The sequence below is a fragment of the Musca autumnalis genome, unplaced genomic scaffold, assembly GCF_047663935.1.
Source record: "Musca autumnalis isolate F117 unplaced genomic scaffold, ASM4766393v1 scaffold_2, whole genome shotgun sequence".
NCBI classification, from domain to species: domain Eukaryota; kingdom Metazoa; phylum Arthropoda; class Insecta; order Diptera; family Muscidae; genus Musca; species Musca autumnalis.
This window is the reverse complement of record NW_027411755.1, coordinates 117733173-117759959: the sequence shown is the minus strand read 5'-3', so window position 1 is coordinate 117759959 and position 26787 is coordinate 117733173. Positions and strand designations below refer to the sequence as shown.

At 34.0% G+C, this 26787-nt stretch overlaps 1 protein-coding gene across 3 annotated transcripts in view; it reads left to right on the top strand.

The window, feature by feature from the left end:
• The window catches only part of ssp3 (SCAPER domain-containing protein short spindle 3), a 115985-nt gene extending 103369 nt beyond the window's left edge, over nucleotides 1-12616 (top strand). For all 3 annotated transcript variants that reach the window (XM_073969042.1, XM_073969043.1, XM_073969044.1), the window contains exons 10-12: nucleotides 10986-11156; nucleotides 11230-11382; nucleotides 11497-12616. In XM_073969042.1, the coding sequence (XP_073825143.1) occupies nucleotides 10986-11156; nucleotides 11230-11382; nucleotides 11497-11571 (399 nt within the window). In that variant the 3' untranslated portion in view covers nucleotides 11572-12616. The remainder of the gene's footprint in view (nucleotides 1-10985; nucleotides 11157-11229; nucleotides 11383-11496) is intronic.
• Nucleotides 12617-26787: the final 14171 nt, after the last annotated feature.

Here is a 26787-nt window from a genome sequence, read left to right as displayed (position 1 = left end):
ATGGAGTCAACGATGTGTGATGTTGTTCTAATAAGCACATTTTCTTCAGATTGTGCGAATTGGTGTAAGCATTTTTTAATTAGTAGGCAAACATAATTTGTACGTAAAAAGTAATAGGAACTTTTTAAGTTTGTAACGAATTTAAAAATTGTATGTTGATGCCGAGTAATTTTAGTTAGGGGTTTAACGAGTATATCGCTAGTTTTACTTATTCCTAATGATCGCTAGAACTCGTATTTTGCATATTTTTAAAAAAATTCAAAAAGATAAGTTCGGATATTTTTCTCGATTATTACATATTTTTGCTTGTTATTACTAGACATCGGATTTTGCATATTTGCATATTTTTTTATTAATAAAGATACGAAAATTCTGATTGGTCCAAAATTCGTTTTGAAGAAAACTGAATGCAATGACAGGCTCATATTTTTTATTTTTTTGCATATTTGCATATTTTGCATATGCACAAAATATGCAAAAAATATGCAAAATATGCAAAAAATATGCAAAATATGCAAAAAATATGCAAAATATGCAAGTAATTTTTTTGACAAAAATCATCAAATTAAATTTGGAAAGTCATCAAAAAGTGTTCTATATTTAGTTTATTGCCGTTAAACGTCGATTTCTTAGCAGATTATCATGTTATTAGTTATTATTCCGCCACAGCAATAAATCTGGACTAAAAGACTTAGAAAATTTCCTATAACACAGCCTTCTTATTACAACATAAGTTGCTTTCTAATACAAATTTGTTCAAAAACTCAATCAGAAATATCAAAATGTATGTATCCAAATATGTTGATAGGTTCTGCTCGGCCAAAATTGTCTGACAGAATAACAAATGAGCTAGAAATTAAGACTAAGGAAATATTGAATATTACATAAAATCTTTCATATTTAATTAAAAACATATAACAAATATATACGGTGCCATCATGAATATTTCCCTCTGAATTTTCCACACGGAAAATAACTTTTAAAAGTGAAATTCTTTTAAAATCAATATATGTTAAAAGTTGAAAAGTACTAGATTCGCTTCATTATGGCGTATACTAGTCGAATCGACAAAAATATTGCCTTTTTGAGCATAAATACGGAAATAAAAAATTGTGAAATTGGGGAAAGGAAACAAATTCTGCACGGAATTTTTATTCATGATTGCACTGATGACAATATTTTAATACCCTAAGGGTATTATGTCTTAGTGAATGAGTTTGCAACATGCAAAATGCAACGAAATAGACCCACAGTTCCTTTTGATGATCTGCATAGATTCGCACTTATCCATCTCGCCATGTCTTTTTGAAAATAAAGCACAGGTCACATTTATAGACCACTTCGCATAAAAATTGGGGATTTTTTGGCCCTAGGGCGATCCCTATTTTGTTAAGAATTGATTCAGATTTGGATATTGGTCCCATATATACAGTTGATTCGCGATAATCCCTACACCACAGGTTTCGGCGGTGTCCGAATTATCAAAATGTTCGGATTAACGAATTGTAAGGAAAATAAATTATTTTATATAATTAAATCACTCGTGGAAGTTATATAATAATACTTTTTTAAATTGTAACTACTAATTACGAACACTTAAATGAAAGTGCTCTACGTGTAAAAACTAGTGAGATTTTTCTACTCGAAAATCCGGAAAAAGAAAAAGCCAATCAGATTGTGAAAGTAGTGCTAGAAATATGGCGTTTTTAAAGTTTACATCAGGATGTAAGCAAACCTAGAGACAGATGCATAATTTCATCGTTTTGTAAATTAATATTCCTTAAAATCTTTGCCTTTTAGGTGTATAGTGCATTTGGCAACTTTAATGACAATATTGCGCGAATATTTTTCTTAATATATTTATTTATATCCTATACAACAAGACTAATGTGTCATGAAAGGTTTGTCCTTGTACTCGATAATTTTTACTAAATGTTGCTGAAACAATTTTTTTACCAACTTCTCCATTAAACAACTGTCAAAATCGAAGCATTGGTAATAATTAGTACAAATTATCGAGTACACGGACAGGTATAAATTAAACAATTGTGTATACAAAAGGGTTATGACTTTTCGACTGTGTTATGAAAATTGTTTTCCTGTAGCAGGAATGAATGAACTATATTTTTTAGCATTCCAAATACTTTTCTAGCAGAAATATGTGAGTTGTTTTGCCATTTTAAAGAAAATTCCAAGGTTTTTGACTTATTTTACCACTACCACTCTATTGTGTGGTTTTTCTAAGTGATGTCATATTGCACTAATCATTGGACGTTCTTCATTTTTCTTATTATTCATCGTGGATGGGTATAACAATAATGCATTACTTTTCGCCGAGGAGTGAACATTTTCCAATTCTGCATTATGCGTACAATATAGACCGAAATTATAAAATTATGTATTTTTAGTGCATTAAAATAAAACCATATCATCAATATTAAAGCGGCAGTTAGAGCATTTTTCCAAAGAAGCTTTTTGACCATAAAGAACAAAAATTGCCAATTTATGTCTGTATAAACTGAATAAAGGACTAAACACTATAAATATATTAAAATGTAATATGTGGATATTCAAAACGTATACTTCTAATTATAGTTATATTCCAGAACCTGGAATCGTAAATGGTACTTTAGTACTTTTTCCCATTTTTCGCTAAAAAACGAACCCTTTTTCCAAAAACTAGAAAAAATTGCGCTTTTATCTAAACAAAAATAGCGATGACTAACTCTAGCTCCTTTGTTTTTCTGCTAGACAATTTTGGCCGATTAGAAACTATCACCATATTTGGACACGTTGATTTTGACATTTCTGATTGAGTTTTTGAAATTTTTCCATTATCTATCTACATTTGTATAGGATGGGTTATTTGACATTTTCTTACCTTGTGAAAACTGAGGTTTGTCCTTGTACTGAGTCTTGTTAGTCTAGATTTATTGCTGTGGCGGAATATCTGGAGAGTCTCAATAACATAATAATCTGCAAAAAGATATGTTAAACGTCAAAAAACTTAATTTAGAATGCTTTTTTGATGATTCTCCAAGTTTAATTGACGATTTTTGTCAAAAAAACACTTGCATATTTAGCATATTTTTTGCATATATTTTGCATATTTTTTGCATATATTTTGCATATTTTTTGCATATTTTTTGCATATTTTTGATATGACCCCAAATATCGAAAAATTGACCCTCAAAACGCCTAGATCCAAAATTTGAGTCCAATCGGATAAGAAATAAAAAACATGCTAAAATCCGATGTCTAGTTATTACATATCGTCACCATAAAAATCCGAAGACGTATCTCAAAAAAAAAAAAAAAAAAAAAAATAATAATAATAAAATACGTTTGTGATTGAATCTAAAACTAAAACACATGCCCTTGCAAAATTTCAAGCTTCTACGTTCAAAAATAACGATCCTATTCAAGAAAAGGCATTTCGGAAAATGGAATAGCATTGCAATAATTTGGCATATATGTATGTACGCCTGTGATCTTTGTCGTGTCGTTGAGGAGACTAACACGTTTTCAATAGAACGTTGGTCGTCTGATTTAAAAAACCCGAAAGTTATATTACGAAAATGAATAAAAGTTGTAAAGATTGTATATATTATGGTTATTTTCCAATATATTTTAATAATTATTGCCAAAAATTCTTTTGAAATTGATTTGTTTTTACTTGTTGTTCTGCGTTAATAGAATCAACCATGACTCTTTTTCTCGTATTTCAATACAAATGGTCTGTTCCAGAACTGCAAAAATCTACTAATTTTTACTACTTTTTCTTGTTTTGTTCGATAACATAAAGGGAAATTTTTTATCGGTGTAAAACAGTTACATTCTTACAGGTTTTTGTATCATATAAGAATATGCAAAATCCGAAGTCTACTAATGACATATTTTACAGTACATTTTGTATGCTTTTATTAAGCAAACACATGGCGATTATAAATATTTGCACTAATTTTGTCGTGTAGATGTCTTAAAATATGAAATTTCATAAAAATATGAAATTTTTTGAATTTTTTTTTTCAAACTCCCACACTGTTTGCTGGGGAGATTTTTCCCACAAAAAGACACAAAATTCTCCCACAATTCAAGATAGAGAATGTATACTTTTTTCCCATGGGAACAAATTCCCAATTCGAACTTCATTCAGAATGAGGGGAGATGGGAAATGGGAAAAAAACTCCCACAAAATTTTGTTCAGAATACGAAAATGTGGGAATGGGAAAAAATTCCCAACTCCCATGCGTTCAGAATAGGGCTGATCATGTTTGGCCTGCTCAATACAAACATACGAGAGCGTGTGCGCCGAGACGATGTCAAAACATTTGAAGATCTCTTGTCAGCTTGTAGAGAAGCAGAGCTCTTGTTGCTAGAGACACACACAAAACAAGACAAGCAAAAGAGCGAGAGAAAAACAGTGCGATGCAGTTTTTGTAATTTCACCAATCACACTGTGGATGAGTGCAGAAAATTAAAAAAAACAAAAAGCCGAACAACAACAAAAGCATGGTATTAACACACAGCCAGCAAAAAACGTTAGTAAATTGCCACAAATAAAAGCAGAAGTTGCTTGTTATGGATGCGGTGCGCCTGGCGTGTACAGATCAAATTGCGCTACCTGCAGCAACAACAAAAAAGACAGCCCTCAGCCGCTCTCTTTCAACAGTATTTCAACTACTGTAATTGGTCGTACGCTCCCTACAACACATGTGGAGATATTTGGACTGTTGGGAGAAGCAGTTTTCGATACGGGTGCCAAAGTTAGTGTTGCCAGCCTGAGCCTAACGAATATTTTAAAAGCAAATGGATGCAATTTTCAACAAGTTCGAGCTGATATTAGTTTGGCAGATGGCTCATCATCAACCGAAGTAGTCGAATCAACGGTATGTGATATCCGTATTGGCAACCGAACGAGAAGAATTCGATTTGTCTGCTACCAAAAACAGAACTCTTATTGGTACTGATTTCATGGAACAGACCGGAATAATTTTGAACATGGCGCAGAGATACTGGTACTTTGAAGACGACCCAAAACGCAAGTATTCATTCACCAATCCAATGGACATGCGTGTATACTCAGTAGACGTCAAAGGTCATGAAGGACCCACAACCAAAGCAGTCGACGGAATGTCCAAATTCATAAAGTTTGTGGAAGGGAAAAATAATATCTCACCGTTACCATCAACTCCAGGTATCTTGCTAGAAGTACAAAATCGTCATCACTCTCCTCTCGCAAGCATTCCTCCTTCTCCGGCAATGCCATCAACATCCACGATCCAGACAAGAAATGAGTATTCGCCTCACAGCATTCAAAATATCTTCCGTGGAGCCATTCCAGCAAATGAAGAGACACCAGGCAATACTTCAAGGCTATTTGGTCCACCAGTGAAAGCACAACGAAAGGAAGCAGATGACTATTTAGACAGCATATTCATGCCGCTCTTCCATATCGAAATGCGCGTGTATAAAGAAAGTGATCCAGCGGGTGCCACTACATCAAACATTGACAATCACAATGTACCTCTAATCCAGGGGGAGATACCCGAAAAGAAGTCAACTAAGTTCCGTAGCAGAAGAACCCCAATACGAAGGAGAAGACAAAAGAAGAAATGTGCTGATGCTTGATCGGGACGATTCCAAGCATCAGAGGGGGAGACTGAAACGGATCAACATTATTTTGAATTATTTTATTTTACGTTTTCTTTTGTTTACCATAAATGAATTTCTCATGTGTACATATTTCCTTTTATCAATACTTTACGTTTACGATTCCATTAACTTCACTTAAGTTAACATTAAGAACACAACTCATATTTGAACTTGAAAGTTAACAGCTAAAAATACACCTCTGTAAATATATTTAATACTACTATTTTAAGCAACTATGTACTACTAAATTTTATCATATATGACTAAACGACTTTGGCGCTTCTCAAAAATGAAGCTAAGTAGAATAAAATTCAAAAAAGTCGTTCATTCCTCTTGAGCAACTTGAACTCTGTACATCAACCTCAGTGCTTCCTTAAGTAGTTGAAACTGATAGCAGAGCATCATCCGCAATACAGAGGGTGAATCAAAGAAAACAATCTACGAAAATCGTATTTGCTTTAAATTTATATAAGAATTATACAACGAAAACAAAATAAAGTCAAAAATTGATGTAAAAAATTGGCTTGTTTAAATAGAACCCCCCTTTAAAACTTGGCAATACAGAAAGATTGTATTATTGTATCGATGCATTTCCACTCTATATTGAAAACGAATTACTTTCAGTAATATTCAGCAAACGTATGTCCCTCCTGATTAAGGATACACCCGTATATCCTGCTTTGGCAAGGATTCTTTAAATAATCAAGTGTAATGCCTAACAAAACATGATTTTTTCCAACAAGTTTATTTTTGGAAGCGTACTCCCTCCTCTACAGGATATCCGCATTTCTTCTGAAAAATTTAAGTTTTGACGACTCGAAGTGCATAAAAGTTTATAAAATCATGATGGAAATTCCACTCCGGACATCCGAAAATGTTACTCACTACCGGAAATGTCTGTTTCAGAACTCCTTTGTAAGTTGTCGTGCGCATTTAGGGTGAAGAAAATTGACTCCGCAAAAGTTCAACACTTTTGCACGGTAATCCATACCAAATTTAGTAGCAAAATGCATGTTTTTATTCGGAACATCCGCAATCGTAAAATATAAATAAATATATAAATAAATCTCGATATTTATGTTGGCAATTCATACGTCCAAATAAGGTCACAAAATGCACCTAAATACGTAATTGTTGAGGAAAAAGATATCAGTCCATAGATGTCTGACTTCAAAAAGGCAAAGGTTATCCAGCATGTTCTGAGACACACTTCACACCTCAAGCGTTTTATTCACTCCATTTACCCATATTTTTCCAGTATGTTAAGGACGGACTAAGTTGTACTCTTCTTTTTAAATACCCTAATGAATTTTAGCCCAAGGAATTATGCAAAAAATAACAGTAAATGGTGTGAACAAAATGCTTGAAGCGTGTAGTGTGTCTCAGAACATAACCGTATATTTCTGTAGGCATAGCTCGCTGATACTTAGGTTAGGTTTAAGGATGCCCAGCTGTCATATATGCAGCCACTCAACTCGGAGACCTTGTGGTCCATTTTGTTCATCCTGAAAGAATAAGTTGTAGAGAGGAAAATTGTTATCATAGGTGGAAGAAGAAAGGTAAATATAAGGTATATGATTGACCCAGCAATATTCGAAGAGCAAAATATGTTTTGTAAAGATATTGTTAGATTCCGTATGTAGTATTGTGACTTCAACAATCGTTTTTGTCAACTACAACAATTGTTTTTGTCATATCCAACAATAGTTTTTGTCCACTGGACAATATTATTCTGTTTTCTTCGATAATTTTATTCTCTTCTCTCGGCATTCGTTGCCGTGGTGAAGAAACACAATGTTGGTGAGTTTTGTTTATTTTTGTTTTTTGTGTGTGTACACCAACAATGAGACTCTGACTCTTGCTTGTATCCATTGTTTTCTTTTTGGGTTTTGATGGTAGAGTTATACCTGCACAATCTGAGAAGTGTTTTTGGAAGGTAACCTGCCTGGTCGTAATTTGTTCGTTCCTCTCATATTTGTTATGTTTTTTTATGTTGGGGTGGGTGCTTTGATGAGCGCAATGGAGTAGTTAGTTTCTTCATTCACTATGTTGTCGTTTTAGTTAAACCTGGCAAACCCTGCCCATGTGTTGTTTTTGTTAATACTCATAATATTATACGTGACAAACCTATGTTATGTGGAAAGTGTATATGAGAATTATATACAATCAAATCAAACATTTCAGTAACAGGTTTTTTTGTAAAAGTTCTAGATTATGATATTTCCTACCATCGTTATTGTCAATGATTTTTACAATATTGCGGAATTTCGAAAGTTGTTTTTTTTTTATTTTTGGAGCAAAATATTGTATTTTTTAATTTGCAATTACAAGGTTGAACAAAACAAAAACATTGTTGGAACAGAAGTAGATATTGTTGTTCCAAGAAAAGCGAAAATATTTTTTCTCTGCGTGTATATAAAATAGTAGAAATTGAGAGATATAGAAAGATTATATATGGTTTAGGTTAAGAAAGGATAGTGAGAGAGTTGTTATGGTGCAGTAGTTCCTTCTCGTTGGAGCCATCTCTGACCTTTGGCGAGTAGAAGAAGTTTCGTTAGCTCGGTTTGGCCGAAGGTTTTCAGAGATTGATTCATGTTTTCCCCCATAATTCTCATTCTACGGCTCACGAGCATTGGATATCGGCATAATACTCGTATATCCTAAGGGCCGCTTGACTATCCACATAGATAGTCACCGGTCCAGCTATGTCCCCTTCCATGTTTCTTATTAACTCGACTGCTTTCATGACCGCAAAGATTTCGGCTTGGAAGACACTACAATTTTCGTTTAACTTTTACGAGAGCCGTAGATTGAGGATATCGCTGTAGCCATCGGTACGTATGTATATACCTCTATACCGGGTAGTGGTGGGGGGTTGTGGGTCCAGGCTTCTCTGTTGGGTATCCGATCATCCATGTAATTATGGTGTAATTGTGGTGATATATAATCACAGATTACCTCCGATCACACTGATAGTCCAGATCGTCGTAAAATAACAGCGTGGCCATACTCGGAGTTGCACCATGAATTTATTTCCTTGAGTCGGGGAGCACTCTTTGCTGCCAGCTAGCTCTTGCACCACGAGATTCAACGAATGAAAGCCTGTGGAGTGCTTTTCATGGCCCCGGTAATTAAAAGTGATGCCGCTCTTTCAACGGTATTTATTTTGTGGAGAAAGGATGTCTTACACAATGCATTCCACTATACCAAAGAACCGTAAGTAAGAATAGGGCGAACTGTGGTCGTAAAAATCCAATGGATGACCTGTGGCTACAATCCCCAACTCTTACCAATGGAGTTCTTGCATGAATAAAGGAACGTTCTTCGACATTCATTTCCCACGTTAATTGATGCTCCAGAATAATGCGAGGTACTTGGCCTCTAGTGAGAACTTCAGGGCTACTTCATCCAGCGTTGGTAGGGTGAATGATTTGACTTTTCTTTTGTTCGTAAACAGTCTGTTGTTGTGTGCCCATCTTGATAGTTTGATTAGAGCTCCTTCCATGAGTTCCGATAGTGTTTGTGGGATCTTTCGCTGATCATTATGACCACGACGTCACCCTTAAGTATTTCGTTAATCAACAGAAGCCACAGCAGTGGCGATAGTACGCCAACTTATGGTGTGCCGCTGGTGACGGACTTCTGAATGGAGGTCTCACCGATGTTTGAATTAATTATCCTGTCGCTAAGCATTCCATCGATCCAATTGATCAGTGTAGTGGAAACACCTAAATTAGAGGGTGAATTGTGGATGGATTCAAGCTTAAAATTATTAAAAGCGCCTTCTATGTCAAGAAACGCTCCTAACGTATAGTTTGAGCCAATTTTAAACCTCTCGATAAAACCAACGACTTCATTTAGTGCAGTCTCCAACGATCTGCCTTTGAAGTACGCCTGTTGGGCAGGACTTACAACACTATTTTCAAACCTGGACCTTATTCCAAGGTCAAGCAATCTCTCGTAAAGTTTTCAATAGAAAGGAAGGTAGGCTGATTGGTCTGTAGCCATTAGAAAGTGTGTGACTTGACTCCCCCTTGGGGATGTATGTCACAGTGACCTCCCTCCACAGAGACGGAGTGAGCGATAGACGTATACATGCCCTGAAAATATGATCGAGGTGTGGAATCAATACCTCCAGTGCATTTGTAGCATTGCAGGGAAGATACCATCTGGACCAGGCGATTTAAAGGGCTTAAGAGTGTTTACCGCCCAGGCTATCTTTGTGTGACTTATGATCTCCTCGATGATACTCACCTTCACCGTGGCTAGGTTGCACATAAGGGATCGCCTGAGCGATCTGGTGCATCCATGCAGTTGGGAAAGTGGGTTTTGGCTGGGAGATCCAGAGTTTCTAGAACGGAGTTGTCCCGTGTCCCGTTTGATACTGCCGATAAATTTGGGGTCCTTCGAGAGTACTCTACGGAACCTGGCTACGCTATTTACTCCCTCTATAGACTCGCTAAAGCAGACCCATGATCTGCGTTTAGCCTTCTTTATTTCGCTGCTGTACTTATTGAGAGACACTTTGTAGTTCTCCTAATCTGTGGACAACTTCGACTGACTGACACTTGTTAATTTTTTTACATTTCATTTACAACCAAAAAACTGTATATTTTAATACATATCAAATATTTCATATGAAATTTCTTCATCATTTCCCGATATTGTTTCCTGTTCCTAAATATTTTATTTATTTGTTATTTTCAAAACTTGTTGCCAGGCTTATTTGTCATTTATTTAGGTTATAAACAAACTGCATTATTCTTAAAAACATACAAACATAATAGAACTTAAATTAAATCAAAAGAAAACATAAAACTAAAAATAATATATAAGTTTTGGTAAAAAATAAAAAAACAAGTTCCCAATTAGTTATTAACGACACAATAACAAAAACAAAAAGGAACCAGATTCAGACTACAAAAAAGTTTTCCTTTTTTTACTTTTCGTTTCCAAGAAAAACAAAAAGTTTTACAATTTACAAAAATAATCTTCTGGGCAATTTTAAGAACTCTTTCAAGTATTTTTTCTTGGCATTTATTTTCAAACTTAACTCAAGGATTCTTTTGGCATATTCTGTGGATGTTTCTTTTTATAGAATTGTTGAAAAGTTTCTCATATGAAAATATCTCTTGGCTTACAATGACATTTATATACGATGGTGGGAAAAACTACCGAGACCACTTGAATTGTCAATGACACCAAAAGAAATACGGAAACTTTTTTGCATTTGTCTTTATTATGTACATACATTACATACAACATTTTATTTGTGACACTTTAAATTATCCGAATAATTTTCTTATTCCGTTTTATTTCTATTCCTTTAGGAGGTAATGTCCAGTGAAGCGATCTCTTTGAAGTTCCTTGATGTGGTTACAATTCTACTCAAATATTGCGGCAACAAATGCACGGCAGCTAAGAACAGTGAAACTCAGGCAGTTATAATTGATTTGATTGCAACCATTGGCTTCTTCTGCGCCAACAATAAACAAAATCAGGTAAATTAACATCTATTCTATGATGTGTTATATGTCATATAATTATGGTTTTTTATTCTTCTTATGTTTTCAGGACCTCTTAACTTCTGAACAGTGTTCCATTATTATTAAGAATTTAACCAAACTACCTGAACATTTGAATGTGGTGGTCTATCCATGTCTAGTAACTATAACGTTCCAAAATCAGGAAGCTCGTAATGTGATATCACGTGATTTTAATCTCGATGTAAGTACAACTATACCAAATGATTCAGTATCGAATATTAATTAAAAATATTACTGTCCTGTAATTTGTTGATTTTATTTCTTTTATACATTTGTTATTCTATTTCTATTACAGTTTCTGGATGAATACAGTAAATCGGAAAAAGCTAAAAAGAATCATCTGGTAGCTCTACTCAAGGAGAAGACATAATAAAATTGATTTCGTGCTCGTGTTTCTTCTCAAATAATAAAGTAATGGTTGTCCTGTTTAAAGTTAGTCAGCATAACCTCAACTCACTACGGTGCTGTTGTATACTTCATGGTTTTCCCGCTAATACAACATGACTGCCATATTGTACAATGAACAAAGAACATTGATGAGAATGATGAAATGGACATGAATCAATTTTAATTCTCTATCAAATAATTTTAGAAATGCTGATGATCTGTGTCAATGACAAAACAAAAGCTATTTTTATTAATATTGGATATTATACTTATATGTAAATGAATATTAGATATATACATTATTATTATATAACACACGCTCACACACTAACACACATACAATGCAATTTTTATGAATTATTAAAACACACACACACAAAACATACTTATTACATACACATGTATTATTAAAGAGTATCCTCTTAGCATTAACCCAAATACTTTCGAATATGTATTCTTATTTTTTATATTGAAATTAATCTAGACTTAGTTATTATTATTATTAACAAGGAACCAGTGAAACATGGATGCTTATTTTTAGCCATTTTTTGCATAATTTAAAAACTTGTCATGTGATATGGAAAACCGTTTATGTTAGGTTTGAACTTGTAGAACAACCAATGACAAAATTGTCGAGGAGAAACAAATCATTTAAAGACTTATTTTTTTAGTAAGGTCCTTCAACATCTTCAACACAAATTTCTTATCGTATTGTGGAAGTTAAGGAGTATTGCACGTAAGAGTATAAAACCTCTTCTCTAAACTGAAGTTTAAGTAAGTACCTTTTATGTTGAATGTTTTGTCACTGGTTGTACATTTTCTTAACTAAATATGTGTTATTATTATAATTTTAAAATTTTCGCCCTTTTCCGAATATGTTTCGTTATGCAGCAAAAAATTAATGAGATTACCCACCCATCCTAGTTAGTAGTAGTTATCTCAACTTGCCTTCTAAGATACTTTTGGAATTTGCATCTGTAATATTTTCTTTTCTCAATAAAACCTATTTATTATTCTTAAAAATTAAATGATTTGTGTTTTATTTGTTGTTGTTGACCATATATAAATATAATTATAAAAACTGGACTTCACAAACTCACATTTTTTATAACAAATAAATAATCAATTGTGTATTAAACTAAAAACTAATGTCACAGAGGTGTAACGCTTTAAGCTATTGCAACGGAGTCCATTTTGATTTCCACTTTTTACTTTATGTTCTCATGCTCGAGCAATGAACTACTTGACACTTGCAGTGGTGGCCAATACATTTGCAACAAAATTCCCCGTTGTTGAAAAGTTTCTTTAAAATATTTTTTTTGAAAGTAAAATATGTTATTTTTTACAATAAATTATAGTTCAGTGCTTCAAAAATAAGAAAATGAAAGGGTTTGACGATGTAGGGGAGGCGGATCATAGGGAAGGGGAGGCGGATCATAGGGAAGCAGCATGGACATGGGTGCACATTTCAGTTTTCAATTTAATAAAATTGAGAGTCCAGAGTGTAGTTATGTATATCGTTTATTAGCGAAAGTCAGTAGTCTGGGTCTCGCAAAACATATGAGCGTAGGGACTGGACCCTTGTCAGGGTGAGTAATACTGGGGCCTAATTATGGCAGCGAATTCGACAAATAGTTACATTTTTTATTCATAATTTTGTTTCTACCCATTTAGTGCTCGCAAAAATATATAAGGTGGCGCAAAAGTAAACTTCCGATGTTTTTTTGGCTGTAATTAAAAAAAAATGAAAAACTTTGATTCTTCTTGTGGATAATTTTTATTTGGTGTTTTAATTTTTTTTACATTATGTCGAGAATATAACGTCAGATAAATGGCCGCCGCCACAGTTTATTGTCATTTGAGCCCTTTTTATGGCATTTTCCATCACTTTGACCAAAACTTCCGGCGATAGGTCCTCACATTCTTGACGGATATTGTCTTTAAGGGCTGAAAGAGTCTGAGGCTTGTTGACATAAACCCGCGAATTCAAAAAGCCCCACAAAAAGAAGTCTGGAGCGGTGATATCAGCGATCTTCACGAAATTGACGTTGTGCCAAAGTCACCGACCGATTATTGGTCAAATAAATAGTCACCAATATTCCGCGTTCTGGAGCAGTGTAGCGTAACATTGTTTACTCACGTGTATTTCGCATGTGTTTACTACACAAATGTCAAAACAGAACTGACATTAGGGGCCAATCGCAAAATTTATAGCATTTTCTGATAGGATTACTTTTGCGCCACCTTGTATTAAGGTTTTCCCACAAGTTTATGAAAAAATGTGTTTATAATTGGGTGCCACCGTGGTGCAGTGGTATGCACAGCCGCCTTGCACACAGAAGGTCTGCGCTTCGATTTCCAGGCCAAGCAACATCAAATTTTCAACGGTGGCAAAATACCCCTCAGTAATATTGGCGACATTTCCTGAGTATTTCAGCCTTCTAAAACTTCTCTAAAAGTGGTATCTTAAGACACGCCGCACAGTGTTGGAGCAGTGGACAAAAAATCGAAAAACGTGATGTTAACTTTTATATATGTTTATGTTTCTGTGTTTACTATCAGATACCGCGAATCTGAAAGAATTTTGTCGATATGTGCGTATCGAAGTTATAGCTCTTAAAATATGAAAAATATTTCCCAGGTAATTTAAAGCGATAATCATATGAACATTAGACGACCACTAAGATAATTATTTCTGAAAATTTTGTCGATAATATTAAAAGTTTTGGATAGGGATTTGATGGGTGGGCTATAAATATAAAATTTTAGTACAATAAGTTGACATCAACTGGACATGGGCAAAGTAACGTTTTCAAGAATTAAAAATTTAAATTTCATTAAAAAAATAATAAATTCTTAATATTTCGTAGAGTATAGCTTTTGATTGCCACCTATTGCCACCTTCACTCTTAATTTCCGTTAATTGCACATCTCTCCCGAAGCGAAATGTGTTAAAATATTCTGCCCATCCCTGCAACCAACTCGGTCAATTTTAATCGAATAGCCTTCAAATTTATTATGTGATATTTTCTTAGAAAGTTGTTTTTTGTGCGAAAAGAAAGTTAATTTTTACAAAATGCTTGGAATTTCTAAAGTTTCTGTAATTGAGGCGCAAAGTAATCAACATAACGATGAAAAAATACGCCGGAGAAATTTGAAAGATGCTTCGGACCCGTTGTCCTATCCCAGTGCAGTGTGAGTAGTTTTGTAACTACTTTAGTTTTATCTTATAAATAAAAGTAACTCTTGTTTTTAGTTTTCCGTTGCAATCTTTGTGACCAATTTGTTTCTGCAACAACTCGATCACCTTTAACATAGCCCCTGGCAAGGTCTTGGTGGCTCTCCCTAAAATCGATGAAGTTTTTTTCTTGTGCCGAATTTCTGTGTTTGACCGTAAATTATTAAACAATTAATACATCAAAATTAAATAAAAAAAATAACTTTCTTAAATACTTACATTTTTAAAAACTCCTTGTTTGAGGTATTTTTTTGTTTTGTTTTTTATCTTTGCATTAAGGTATCATTCGTAATGCCAGATTGTTAGTGTTTTAAAAACACTAAATCTTTGTTCGAAGAAAAACGTGACTTTCACGAAAAAATTATGTGGCAACACTTTTTTAACAATTGGTTTTGTTGATTAAGAAATAATGGAAATTTGAATGTGGTTTTGTTAATAAAACAATATTATTATTATTATTATTTTTAGTGTTTTTGAAGTGTTTTAAAGTGACATGTTTCCAAAAAATACAATTCTACTTAAGAAACCAAAAGTGGTTTCATTCCGAAGAAATTTTTCGTTTTTCGTTTTCTGAAGAAGCTAAATTCGGTATCAATTCCACTTTCGACCGGAATTGGTTTCTGTGACATGCCTGTTTGTGCGAACATTTTTCTGAAAATCATATTTTTCGGGCCTAATTTTTACATTTGTCATTCGATTTCCTCGTACTCCGTTGCAAATTTTAGATTTTTATGTTCCGGATCTAATAAATCATTACTCGTGAAAATCCAAAATAGGAAAATCGCCTAAAATTGTTTTAGAAAATATCGCGTTTTCTGTCGGTCATTTCCACGGTAATAAAAAAACTGATACATCATATTATGTCTTGCGGAAAGAGATTTAAAAACTTCACTCATAAGTAGACAGCGGAATTTTATGCAACCCCTATTTTTGGTCCGATTCATGTCAAATTTTGGGACTGGGCATATTTTTGGCTTCAAATTGCAATCGAAACATATGACATATGCAAAATGCATAAATTTTTGCATATGCAAAACTTATGCATTTTACATATTTTCTTATGCAACAAATATTTGAATAATAGGTACAAAAATGTTTGTATGTACAATTTTTCTGTTTAAAATTCTTTTCAGACAAGTCAATAAAATAGAGAAACGTATAACCACAGCCTCAACCTTCAAAATACCGAAAATCGGGAGGTGCCGTACTATGGGGGCTATATGAAGACGTGGACATATACCAAAAAAAATTAGGTGGAAGTTTTATACCCCCAATGAAGACTTGATACCAAATTTCGCCCATTTCGGAGGGATATTGAGGTCACAACCTTCTAAATACCAGAAATCCAGAGGTATCGTTCAATGGGGGGCTATATGAAGACGTGGACCTATACCGACCAATTTCAGGTCGAAAGTTTTATACCTCCAAGGAAGACTTAATACCAAATTTTAGCCATTTCGGAGGGATATTGAGGCCACAACCTTCAAAATACCAGAAATCCGGAGGTACCGTTCTATGGAGGCTATATGAAGACGTCGACCTATACTGATAAATTTCAGGTGGAAAGTTTTATACTCCAAACCAAGACTTTATACATTTAAGTGTGATGTTGAGGCCACAACCTTCAAAATATCGGAAATCGGTAGGTACCGTTCTATGGGGGCTATATGAAGACGTGGTCCCATGCGGACAAATTTCAGGTGTAAAGTTTCATACCCCTAACGAAGACTTAATACCACATTTTAGCCATTTTGGTGGGATTTTTAGGCCACAAATTCTTATATATATTTTTGCATATGGTTTTGCATATGCTCATTTTATGCAAATATGTAAAAATATGTCACAATATGCTCGATATGCAAATGTTTCTGGGCCTAATTTTATTTTTTTATCTTGTGATAAAACGAGTTTCTGTCTAATCAGATTTTCTCTACGACCATCCTAACCATATATGCATTTGCATAGGATTCCGCTGTCTACTGATATATACATTTCATCCCAAAAATAGTGTGTGATGCTACATCCACTGCTCTTGATTGGCAGTATTGAAATATATATGTATATCGTCGGTGTCATGCTTACATAAGTGTTCCATACGCCATTTGCCCATTTTGAGATAATCGCATTTTAATGTTTTGCGTCACAACTGTGTGGAGCTGACTAAAGAAAATATCTATAATTTTAACTTGAATTATTATTAATAGTTTATAGAACATATTAGCAAAAATTTAGAGGAATATGTGTTGGAATATAAAAGTTATAGAGAATTTTGTAAAAAAAGAATTTTTGTCGATTTGTTCCATATCCACACTTACGTGTGACACAAATGGAAATATTGTGTACCATATGGAACAAAGTGACAACAATTTTTTTCCATCTTTGCCTCAATAAGTTAAAAACTTCTAAATGGAAAATTAAAGTTCTAATTTTCGAAATGTGTTTTTAAATTTGTAAGTTTATTATGTTGTTGTATAGTTCGGCTATAGGCGTTTTTAGTTTTCAAGTTTTTATTTATTTCCGATATTTCGACTAGAATCTCCAGTCATCCTCAGGGAATTAAATGAAGTAGTCGTTGTTTTCAGTACAAAATACTTTCTTTTTAAAATATAAATTTCATAACTGAAAAAAGTTTAAGCTTTTGCGTCGAAGGTTGGATATCTCGGAAACAAGAGCAAATAAGAGAAAGCCGACCAAAAATTAGAAAGAGCATACCGTATATATGACCCTAGAAACCATCTGTATCTCAAAAAGTCAAAAGTGGTGTATGGAACACTTAAGCATGACTCCGACGATATGTGTATCGATGTAGATTTTCATGGTGGACACTAAAATTGGATGCGGACAAAATTGTTTGGCCTCTGTGCAAATTAGCGATATTTAATAGGTTTTTGAACTCTAAGATGCAGCCGATGCTACATTTTAGCCTCCAAATTTAATTTCGAAAAGTATATACAAATTTAAAGGTATGGTTTTGTTGCACATGAAAATCACATGCGGACAAAGTGATATTGATAATTACGCGATTTAAACATATTTTAAAAATGCGTATATTTTGGCTATAACGTCCGAACTATTACACCATTCTTTATATCGTCACCATAAATGCCGGAAGACGTAACCCACAAAAATAAAACTTTACAGTAGAAGCAAAAAACGTTATAAAATGAAAACGGTGTTATAAAATATCGAAAATTTTTAGTATCGTGTTTTAAGACAGAGAAGAAATATATTTTTGGAAAAAAATTAAATTTTTTTCCAGAATGTTAGAAGCTGTGTGGGATACGTCTTTTGGTATTGTATTTTTCTGAAATGCTAAAAGACGTAACCCACAATTTATTGAGTATACATTTGAAGAAACTAGTATAAATGAAAAATTATAAACAAATTAGAACTGGTTCATGGCCTACGCTGTTAAGCGAACTTTAAACTAGCAATCTGACGGTGATGGTTTCAGTTCCCAGTCTTGACGTTGATATCATCAACCTTAATTACTTATACAGCTCAGTCATGAACATCATCTCACCGTGAGTTTTCTCACTCTCGCCTCCTCCCTTATTATAAACATCATAAGGGAGAACAAAACTCGCGTTCGTGAGAAAAGTAGCTATCATAAATTTCAAAAAAGTGAGAATGTGAGGCAATTTTCTCTCACCACAGAAATCAAGGTGAGTTGAACAAAAAAATGTAACTATGGACATTTTTTATAGAAAAAATCGACAAGAAACGAATCTTTTGCAATGATAATCAATTGTATTTATTTGTGTTTTACGTTAAAGGTAACAAATAAAAAACAATTAGAAATTCTTTTGGCGACTCTACATGTTCATCCGTGTATCAATGAAGCAAGAAAGACCTCAATCGAGTTTGGCGTAATTTGGAGGTGGAGTTGAAGTTGGCCAAAATTTTTCAGATATGGGAAGCGGTTCAGAATCATATGATGAAAACAGGAATGGAAGAGGATCCAATCAGGAGCAACACCTTTCTACAATTTTTTTAATGTAGGTACTTCCAAACTTTGCGGCCACTCAAGATGATAAGTGACATATGTATCTTAAGTGCCTTTGTATTGTTCTTTGTTCGCTAAGGTTCCCAGCAAAATATTCGATGCCAAAGATTCTATTCAAGCATGAGTACAAGTTATATGTCACCTTTTTACCACCTTCGCCCATTCTTTTTACCAGACTGTGACCCCTAAAAGATCCAAATCATTTTGGATGGCATCTTCAATAACCCAGTGGAATGGTATCTTAACCACCACCTTGGCATGGCATATTCCACGAACAAGCCACAATAGGAAGGATTAAATTCATAAAATAAGGCCATGTTTATATTATAGCCTTTTGCAGGGTTAACCTTCTTGAAAATTTACAATTCTTGAAATTCCTTCCAAATGCTGAAAATGGGATCTTTCACAACTTCATTTGAACTAATACAAAAGATCCAGTGAGATATTGGCATCGCATGGAACGACTTCCACAAAATTTGCTTGGTTTCCTTTGTATTCCTCAGCGTTTGTCGTTTCGCACATCATTCAAAATGCAATATTAAACATTTTCATTTCTTTCTGCCATTTAATAACCTTTAAACGATTTTTGTTCACTTTTAATAACAATAAGAAAGGTAGATGCATCGGCGAATTGCTACAACAAAGCAACTTTTTTTGTAATGTAAACTGTCAAAATTTTCGCCAAATGGTCTCTTGTCTCTTTTTATCGCTTGTGTTTGTCTATAAAGTGTAGACATGCTATCTCTTACTTACCGAATCATATGGTTTTTTGTTTTGATTTTTCATGGCGAATTCACAGTTTTTTGACGTTTTAGATTCGATCAGCTGGGCTGAGGCATCTACCTTCCCAGCAAACCAAATGTCTGATGTCCGACACGTCTGAACAATTTCGGAAGCAAAGTCGTTCAGATTTCGTTCCGATTTCTGAACGATTTTTCGGAGAGGAAATAGTTCAGATTTTGTACCGATTTCGTTCAGATTTCGGAACGAATGTCGGATAGAAATTTCCTTTCCGAATTTCTTAAGGATTTTCTTCAGATTTCGTTACGAAATCGGACCGACATCGTTCCGATGTCGCTGCGACATTTTGTTCCGAAATTATGTCAACCACTTCATACAACATTCGTTAAGATATCGTTACGATTTCGGACGATACGTCCGACATTTTGTTCCGATTTCGTTACGAAGTCGGTACGATTGGTTTGCTGGGTTTCTTATTGTACCATGATACGTATGTATGTATCTGTCAAAACAAAAAAACAGCTGTTACAGATGCTGCCACATATCAAACATTTAATATTTTTTATCAATTACCAAGTATTTTTAAAGTGGATTGTTGATAAAAATTATTTTTCGTTTTAGAAATATTAATTTAATTTAAAATAAAGCAGTGTTTTATAAAAAAATTACGAATTTAGTTACTGCAAAATTATTTGTAAATAAAATAACGATATGGCAACGCAAATTATATTTTCAAGGGTTCACAAAATGCGGCACTATTTTCAATTTTCAAACTTGTGAACCCTTCTTCACTTTTTTCGCTTCTCCCTTGTCATTTGTGATAGGTCGAGACGTGAGAAGTGAGCTGCAACTCACTCGTGAGAAGCTCCCTACGTGAGTATTCATGATCGCTATGATAATTTCAATTGTATTAGACGATATTAAATCTGGAATATAATATTTATTGTTGTATTTAACTCCATCTATCGACAAAATATAGTTCATATAAATTAAGTGATCTGTTACAGTTTAAATGTAACATTTACTTGTCATAAGGGATGTTGTAATAAAAGTAATGACAATCACTTTGAATTAAGCGTTTTAAGTTTTGCAGGTGTTGAAATTTCTTTTTTGAAACTTTTAGCCTTTGTGTGTACATCTGAGGAGGATCTACTGCCTCAAAATTTCCGGAACTTCTCTATGGTAGAATCTGGTAGTTGTCTTCTATATCAGTTTTACAAATGATTATACTGCTAGGATTAAAAGCCAATGCTCACAGTGACTGTAGGATCTCCTGTCTTTTTGTATAAGTAAACCAATACAGAAAATTTGCGTTTTTCTCTGGACCTATTTGACTAGTACAATCAGTTGATCTCTATTAAACCATGGGTTGGTTGACAAGACCATCTTTTGCAAACCTACAGCCTAATCGTATCCGTCTTTCTACTAGAACGACGTGAATTTTGAGCATATACACGTTTTCAACGACTCAAATTTCCGTTCGTTCTTTCTCTTGGAAAAATGAACAATATCGAGACGAGCATTGCCTTCCGAATAACCACTTCCTTTTGTCTGGTTAACATATTGTTTTCCATATGTGCGTTTTAGATGTTTATTTAAATCAGGGCATAGGTCTTCTGTCATCATCTTCAATTATTTCAATTATGGATTTTTTCTGTAAGACCAGTAAAAACCGTCTAAGTCAAAGTTATTGCTTTAAAAATTAACTAAAAGAATGCTCTTTGTGATTTTTGAAAAAAGCTACGTAAGAGACAAAACTGTTAAAGTAACTACAACCATGTGATTGGTATTTCCATAAGCTTTCATACGTTAACCATTTTGTAGTAATCGGTTCAGTAGAACCGGGTCTAACCCGGTTTTGAACCTGGACTTTCGGGTCAAATAACCGGTCAACCGAATCCGCCCGCGTGGAAATTATACATAAACTCAATAAGCCCTCCCTCTGGCATTATAATTGTTGCACAAATCAAAAAATACATTGTTGGTACTACTGTTTAGTTTTGAAATAATGTGGGTTACGCCTTTTGTGTTCTATGAAAATTACAGTATGCTGTTACGTCTATTGGCATTTCTTGAATAGGATCGTTATTTTTAAACATAGAAGCTTGAAATTTTGCCAGAGCATGTATTTCAGCTTAATATATCAGATTCCATCAAAAAACGAATTTCGATTTCCATGTCGGTTACGTCTTCCGGCATTTACGGTGACGATATAAAATATTCCGAACTAAAATGGAATAATAAAATTCCTTTCCTGTCCACAATTTTTGGTGGAAGAAAACCCACGGATACTCCAAAAGCCTAATTTACGTTAGAAAATGTATCTAAAATTGTCTTCAGTTGGGTTGTATCTTTATATGAGGGCTATATCAACGTGTGGACCCATGTTGACAAGTTTTGGTGCAGAAGTTCCGTGACTGCTGGGAATGTCAAATTACAAATAGTCCGGTTAATAAATCGGGAGGTACCGTTATATGGGGGCTATACAAAAACATGCACCTATGTTGACAAAATATTTCGTGTTTACATGATTGTGGAGGAGGATTTAAGAAGAAAGAACCCTAAAAAAGAACCCTACGTTCACGAAAACAAAGTAAAGGGGGTTGGATAACAAACAAATGGAGACAATAAATAATTAAATTATAAAAAATATATTTTAACATCTGTAATTTCCCTAGAACTACACGAGGGGAACTAGAAAAGTATGCGGGCTAGGCTGCACGCAGTGTCGCCAGACGTTATTTGACATTTTTGGAAAGTTTGACGGGTTTTAGCCTAAGCGCACTCAGGACAGTTTGACATAAGATCATGTGTTGTGTTGCTTACCTAGGCCGTGTTGCCTAGGCCGCATACTTTTCTAGTTCCCCTCCTCCTTCATATGCAACAGTAAAAAATTGGGTTGCTGAATTTAAACGTGGTCGTACAAGCATTGGAGATGAACCACGTAGTGGACGTCCAAAAACAGCAACAACAACAGAAATTGTAGCCAAAGCGCATAATATGGTATTAAATGATCGACGAATAAAAGTGCGTGAAATTGCTAATATCATGGGTATCTCAAATGATCGAGTCCATTTAATTTTGCATGAAGAACTACAGATGAAAAAGCTTTCTGCAAGATGGGTGCCGCATTTGTTAACAGTCGATCAAAAACGCATAAGAATGAACATTTCTCAAGCTTGTTTGGATCGTTTTAACCGAAATAAAATGGATTTTAAGCGTCATTTCATAACTTTTGATGAGACATGGATCCACCACTATACTCCAGAGACAAAAGAACAATCCAAACAATGGACTGAAGCTGGAGGAAGTGTCCCAAAGATGGCAAAAACAATTCAATCGGCTGGTAAGGTTATGGCAACGGTTTTTTGGGACTTCAAAGGTATTATATTGATTGACTATCTGCAAAAGGGTAAAACAATAAATTCAGAGTGCTATTGCAACCTTTTGGATCAATTAAATGTACAAATTCGAGAAAAACGTCCTGTCTTACAACACAAAAAAATAACACTGTGCTATAGTGAAAATTTGCAGGGGTTCAAATGTATAAATTCGGTTTTGTGGGATTCCACAGAAGGCGAAAATACCTTTGGTTTCTTTGGGTCACTTCGGTTTTTCATTTTATAACGGTAAATGTAGTGAAAAATGGACTTTCTTGGATTTTCAATTTTAAACGGACATTACTTCTTTTTTCCACAACCGATTTGCACACACTATTTTTCATTATAAAGGGGAGAGTAATGCCTTTCGAACAAGCCATAGATTTTTAAAATTGGTTTACAAATGGCTAATTAATAGTGGTTTAAGTGTGACAAAAACGCATTTGAAAACAGTAAAATATTTTTCCTTGTGCTCTAGGCTGCGAAAATGACACCTAACAGTACAATTATTTACAGTTATCAATTAGGAAATTTAGTTGGCTTTCCAAAATGGGAAAAACCAACAAAATCCGTTGAAAAATTAATGCGTTATGGCATTTTTTGTGTTTCAACTTTTTGGTTTTTTTTTTCATATTTTCCTTTATAAAACATTGATACCTTGTGCGTAATTGTTAAGCAGGATAATCACAAGTAGAATCATACACTCCGGTTCATCTGAATAGAACCAACCAATATTTGTCTACAGATACCGTTGTATCAGACGAAAGGAGAGGAATTGTAAATTATAATTTTGTGGACATGTAGAGTATATAGTAGCCGATATTTTCAATACCTAACATGTTTCACATATGCGTCATAACGGTACTTTTTACTCGCTTTATGAAAAAATGTCAAAATATTAGCATTTTTTAATGGTTCACCAGGATAGAACCACCCTAAGAATTTACACAAATCCTTTGTTAGATGTGGTAAACTTTAACAAAAAACTATTTATAATTATAAATAAATGCCGTGAGTGTTAATTGCTATCAAATATTGTGCAAAAATTTGTATTAGGGTCTTGAAATTTGATGAAAATCGATGCTTAGAGGTCCAAAAAATATTTTTATGAAGAAATCGGTAGAAACAATTTATAAAGACAAAATTTTATACTGAATTATGTTTAAAATTTTTTATACTAAAATAAAATTACAAAAAAGTCACATTTGATAGGTTTATGAGTCCGAAACAGAGGAAATATGGTAAAGATAACTCAAATTTCTACCTTTCCAATCCAAAATTTGATATTTTATCTCAGGAAAGTGAATGCAAATCGATGGGTTCCACCCAGTTGCGTTGGCTGTGGACATCTACAGGTCCAAAAAATAAAGAAAATTCCACCGCCGAACGCTCCATGTCAATAGAAAGAGCTTTGATTTCGAAGATATCGGATGACGTGGAAAGCACAGAAACATAGGCGCTCTTTTTTGTATAATAACGGATCAGAAATATTTTTTCGGTACTTGTACTATGAGGAAAAGATGTGTGAACATCATAACCATCAAAATTAAACCCTTTCCTTTCGAAAAAATTAACGTCTTCCTTCCCCTATCGCTAAGCTGTTTCTTCACATCAAATGCCTTAGAACCTTTTGAAATTCCAAGGACTTGATGGTTACATGGAGCGTTCGGTGGTGGATTTTTTTTTTATTTTTTGGACCTGTAGATGTCCACAGCCAACGAAACTGGGTGGAACCCATCGATTTGCATTCACTTTCCTGAGATAAAATATCAAATTTTGGATTGGAAAGGTAGAAATTTGAGTTATCTTTACCATATTTCCTCTGTTTCGGACTCTTAAACCTATCAAATGTGACTTTTTTGTAATTTCGTTGTAGTATAGAAAATTTTAAACATAATTCAGTATAAAATTTTGTCTTTATAAATTGTTTCTACCGATTTCTTCATAAAAATATTTTTTGGGGCTCTAAGCATCGATTTTCATCAAATTTCAAGACCCTAATACAAATTTTTGCACAATATTTGATAGCAATTAACACTCACGGCATTTATTTATAATTATGAATCGTTTTTTGTTAAAGTTTACCACATCTAACAAAGGATTTGTGTAAATTCTTAGGGTGGTTCTATCCTGGTGAACCATTAAAAAATGCTAATATTTTGACATTTTTTCATAAAGCGAGCAAAAAGAACCGTTATGACGCATATGTGAAACATGCTAGGTATTGAAAATATCGGCTACTATATACTCTACATGTCCACAAAATTATAATTTACAATTCCTCTCCTTTCTTCTGATATAACGGTATCTGTAGACAAATATTGGCTGGCTCTATTCAGATGAACCGGAGTGTACATGCTAAGATACCCATCTTTTATAAAGGAAAATATGAAAAAACCAAAAAGTTGAAACACAAAAAATGCCATAACGCATTCATTTTTCAACCGCTTTCGTTGGTTTTTCCCATTTTGGAAAGCTAACTAAATTTCCTACTTGCTAACAGTAAATAATTGTACTGTTAGGTGTCGTTTACGCAGCCTAGAGCACAAGGAAAAACATTCTACTGTTATTTAATGCGTTTTTGTCACACTTAAACCACTATTAGCTAACCATTTGTTAACCGATTTTAAAAATCTATGGCTTGTTCGAAAGGCATTACTCTCCCCTTTATAATGAAAAACAGTGTATGCAAATCGGTTGTGGAAAAAAGAAGTAATGTCCGTTTAAATTTGAAAATCCAAGAAAGCCCATTTTTCACTACATTTACCGTTATAAAATCAAAAACCGAAGTGACCCAAAGACACCAAAGGTATTTTCGTATTCTATGGACTCCCACAAAACCGAATTTGTGCATCAGAAATCCTGCAAAAAAAATTTGTCCACTTTTGTATCACAGTGTAATTTTTCATCAAGACAACGCACCAGCGCACAAAAGTGTTTTAACAATGGCTAAAATCAACGAATTAAAGTACGAGTTGCTTGACCACCCACCTTATTCTCCTGATTTAGCTTCCAGTGACTTTTACTTGTTCCCAAATCTAAAAAAAATCCTTGCTGGCAAGCGTTTTACCTCAAATGAAGATGCAATTACAGTTGTAAACCACTATTTTGAAGACCATAAGGAAAACTATTTTAATCAAGGGATAGAATTGCTAGAAAAGCGTTGGACTAAGTGTATTGAAGTTTCAGGAGATTATATTGAAAAATAAAAATATTTTTGAAAAACTATTCTCTTTCATTGATAGGCTAAGAAGTTTCCGAACCGCCCTCCTAAGCAGTGTGTGTGTGTAGATCAGGCCTGCTCAAGGTGCGCACCTGAGCTGTCGGTGTGTGTCAATTTTCTCACACACACAATTTAAAAAGAGAGCTTTTGTTTTTGTTTTGAATATTTTCAAAATTAAAAATCAGTCTCTATTGAACATTCAATGAGGAAGGTTCTGTTTTCGAATTTGTCTATGAATTTATATGCGTACACTGAAAAAATGAATGAAGATACTGAATACGAATTTTTATTTGCCTAAAATTTTTACGGCAAATTAGAGTGTTTGGTTTGTCAACGCACTTTGGTTTGTCACGAACTTGATTTGCAACAAATTATAACATCAACAGTCACATTTGGTCAAAATAAAATAATTATTCTACTCTATATTTTGAAATATAAAATAAAATAAAAAAAAACTGTTACGATATTTCTCACAGTATACAGAGAGACAAAGGAAAATTGAAATTTGTGTATTTCAAAACCAACACAATTACAAAATGTGTTTGTATGTGTCTGAGCAGGCCTGGTGTAGATGGGCCTGTAAACCAAAATGACCACATTTGTAAATGATA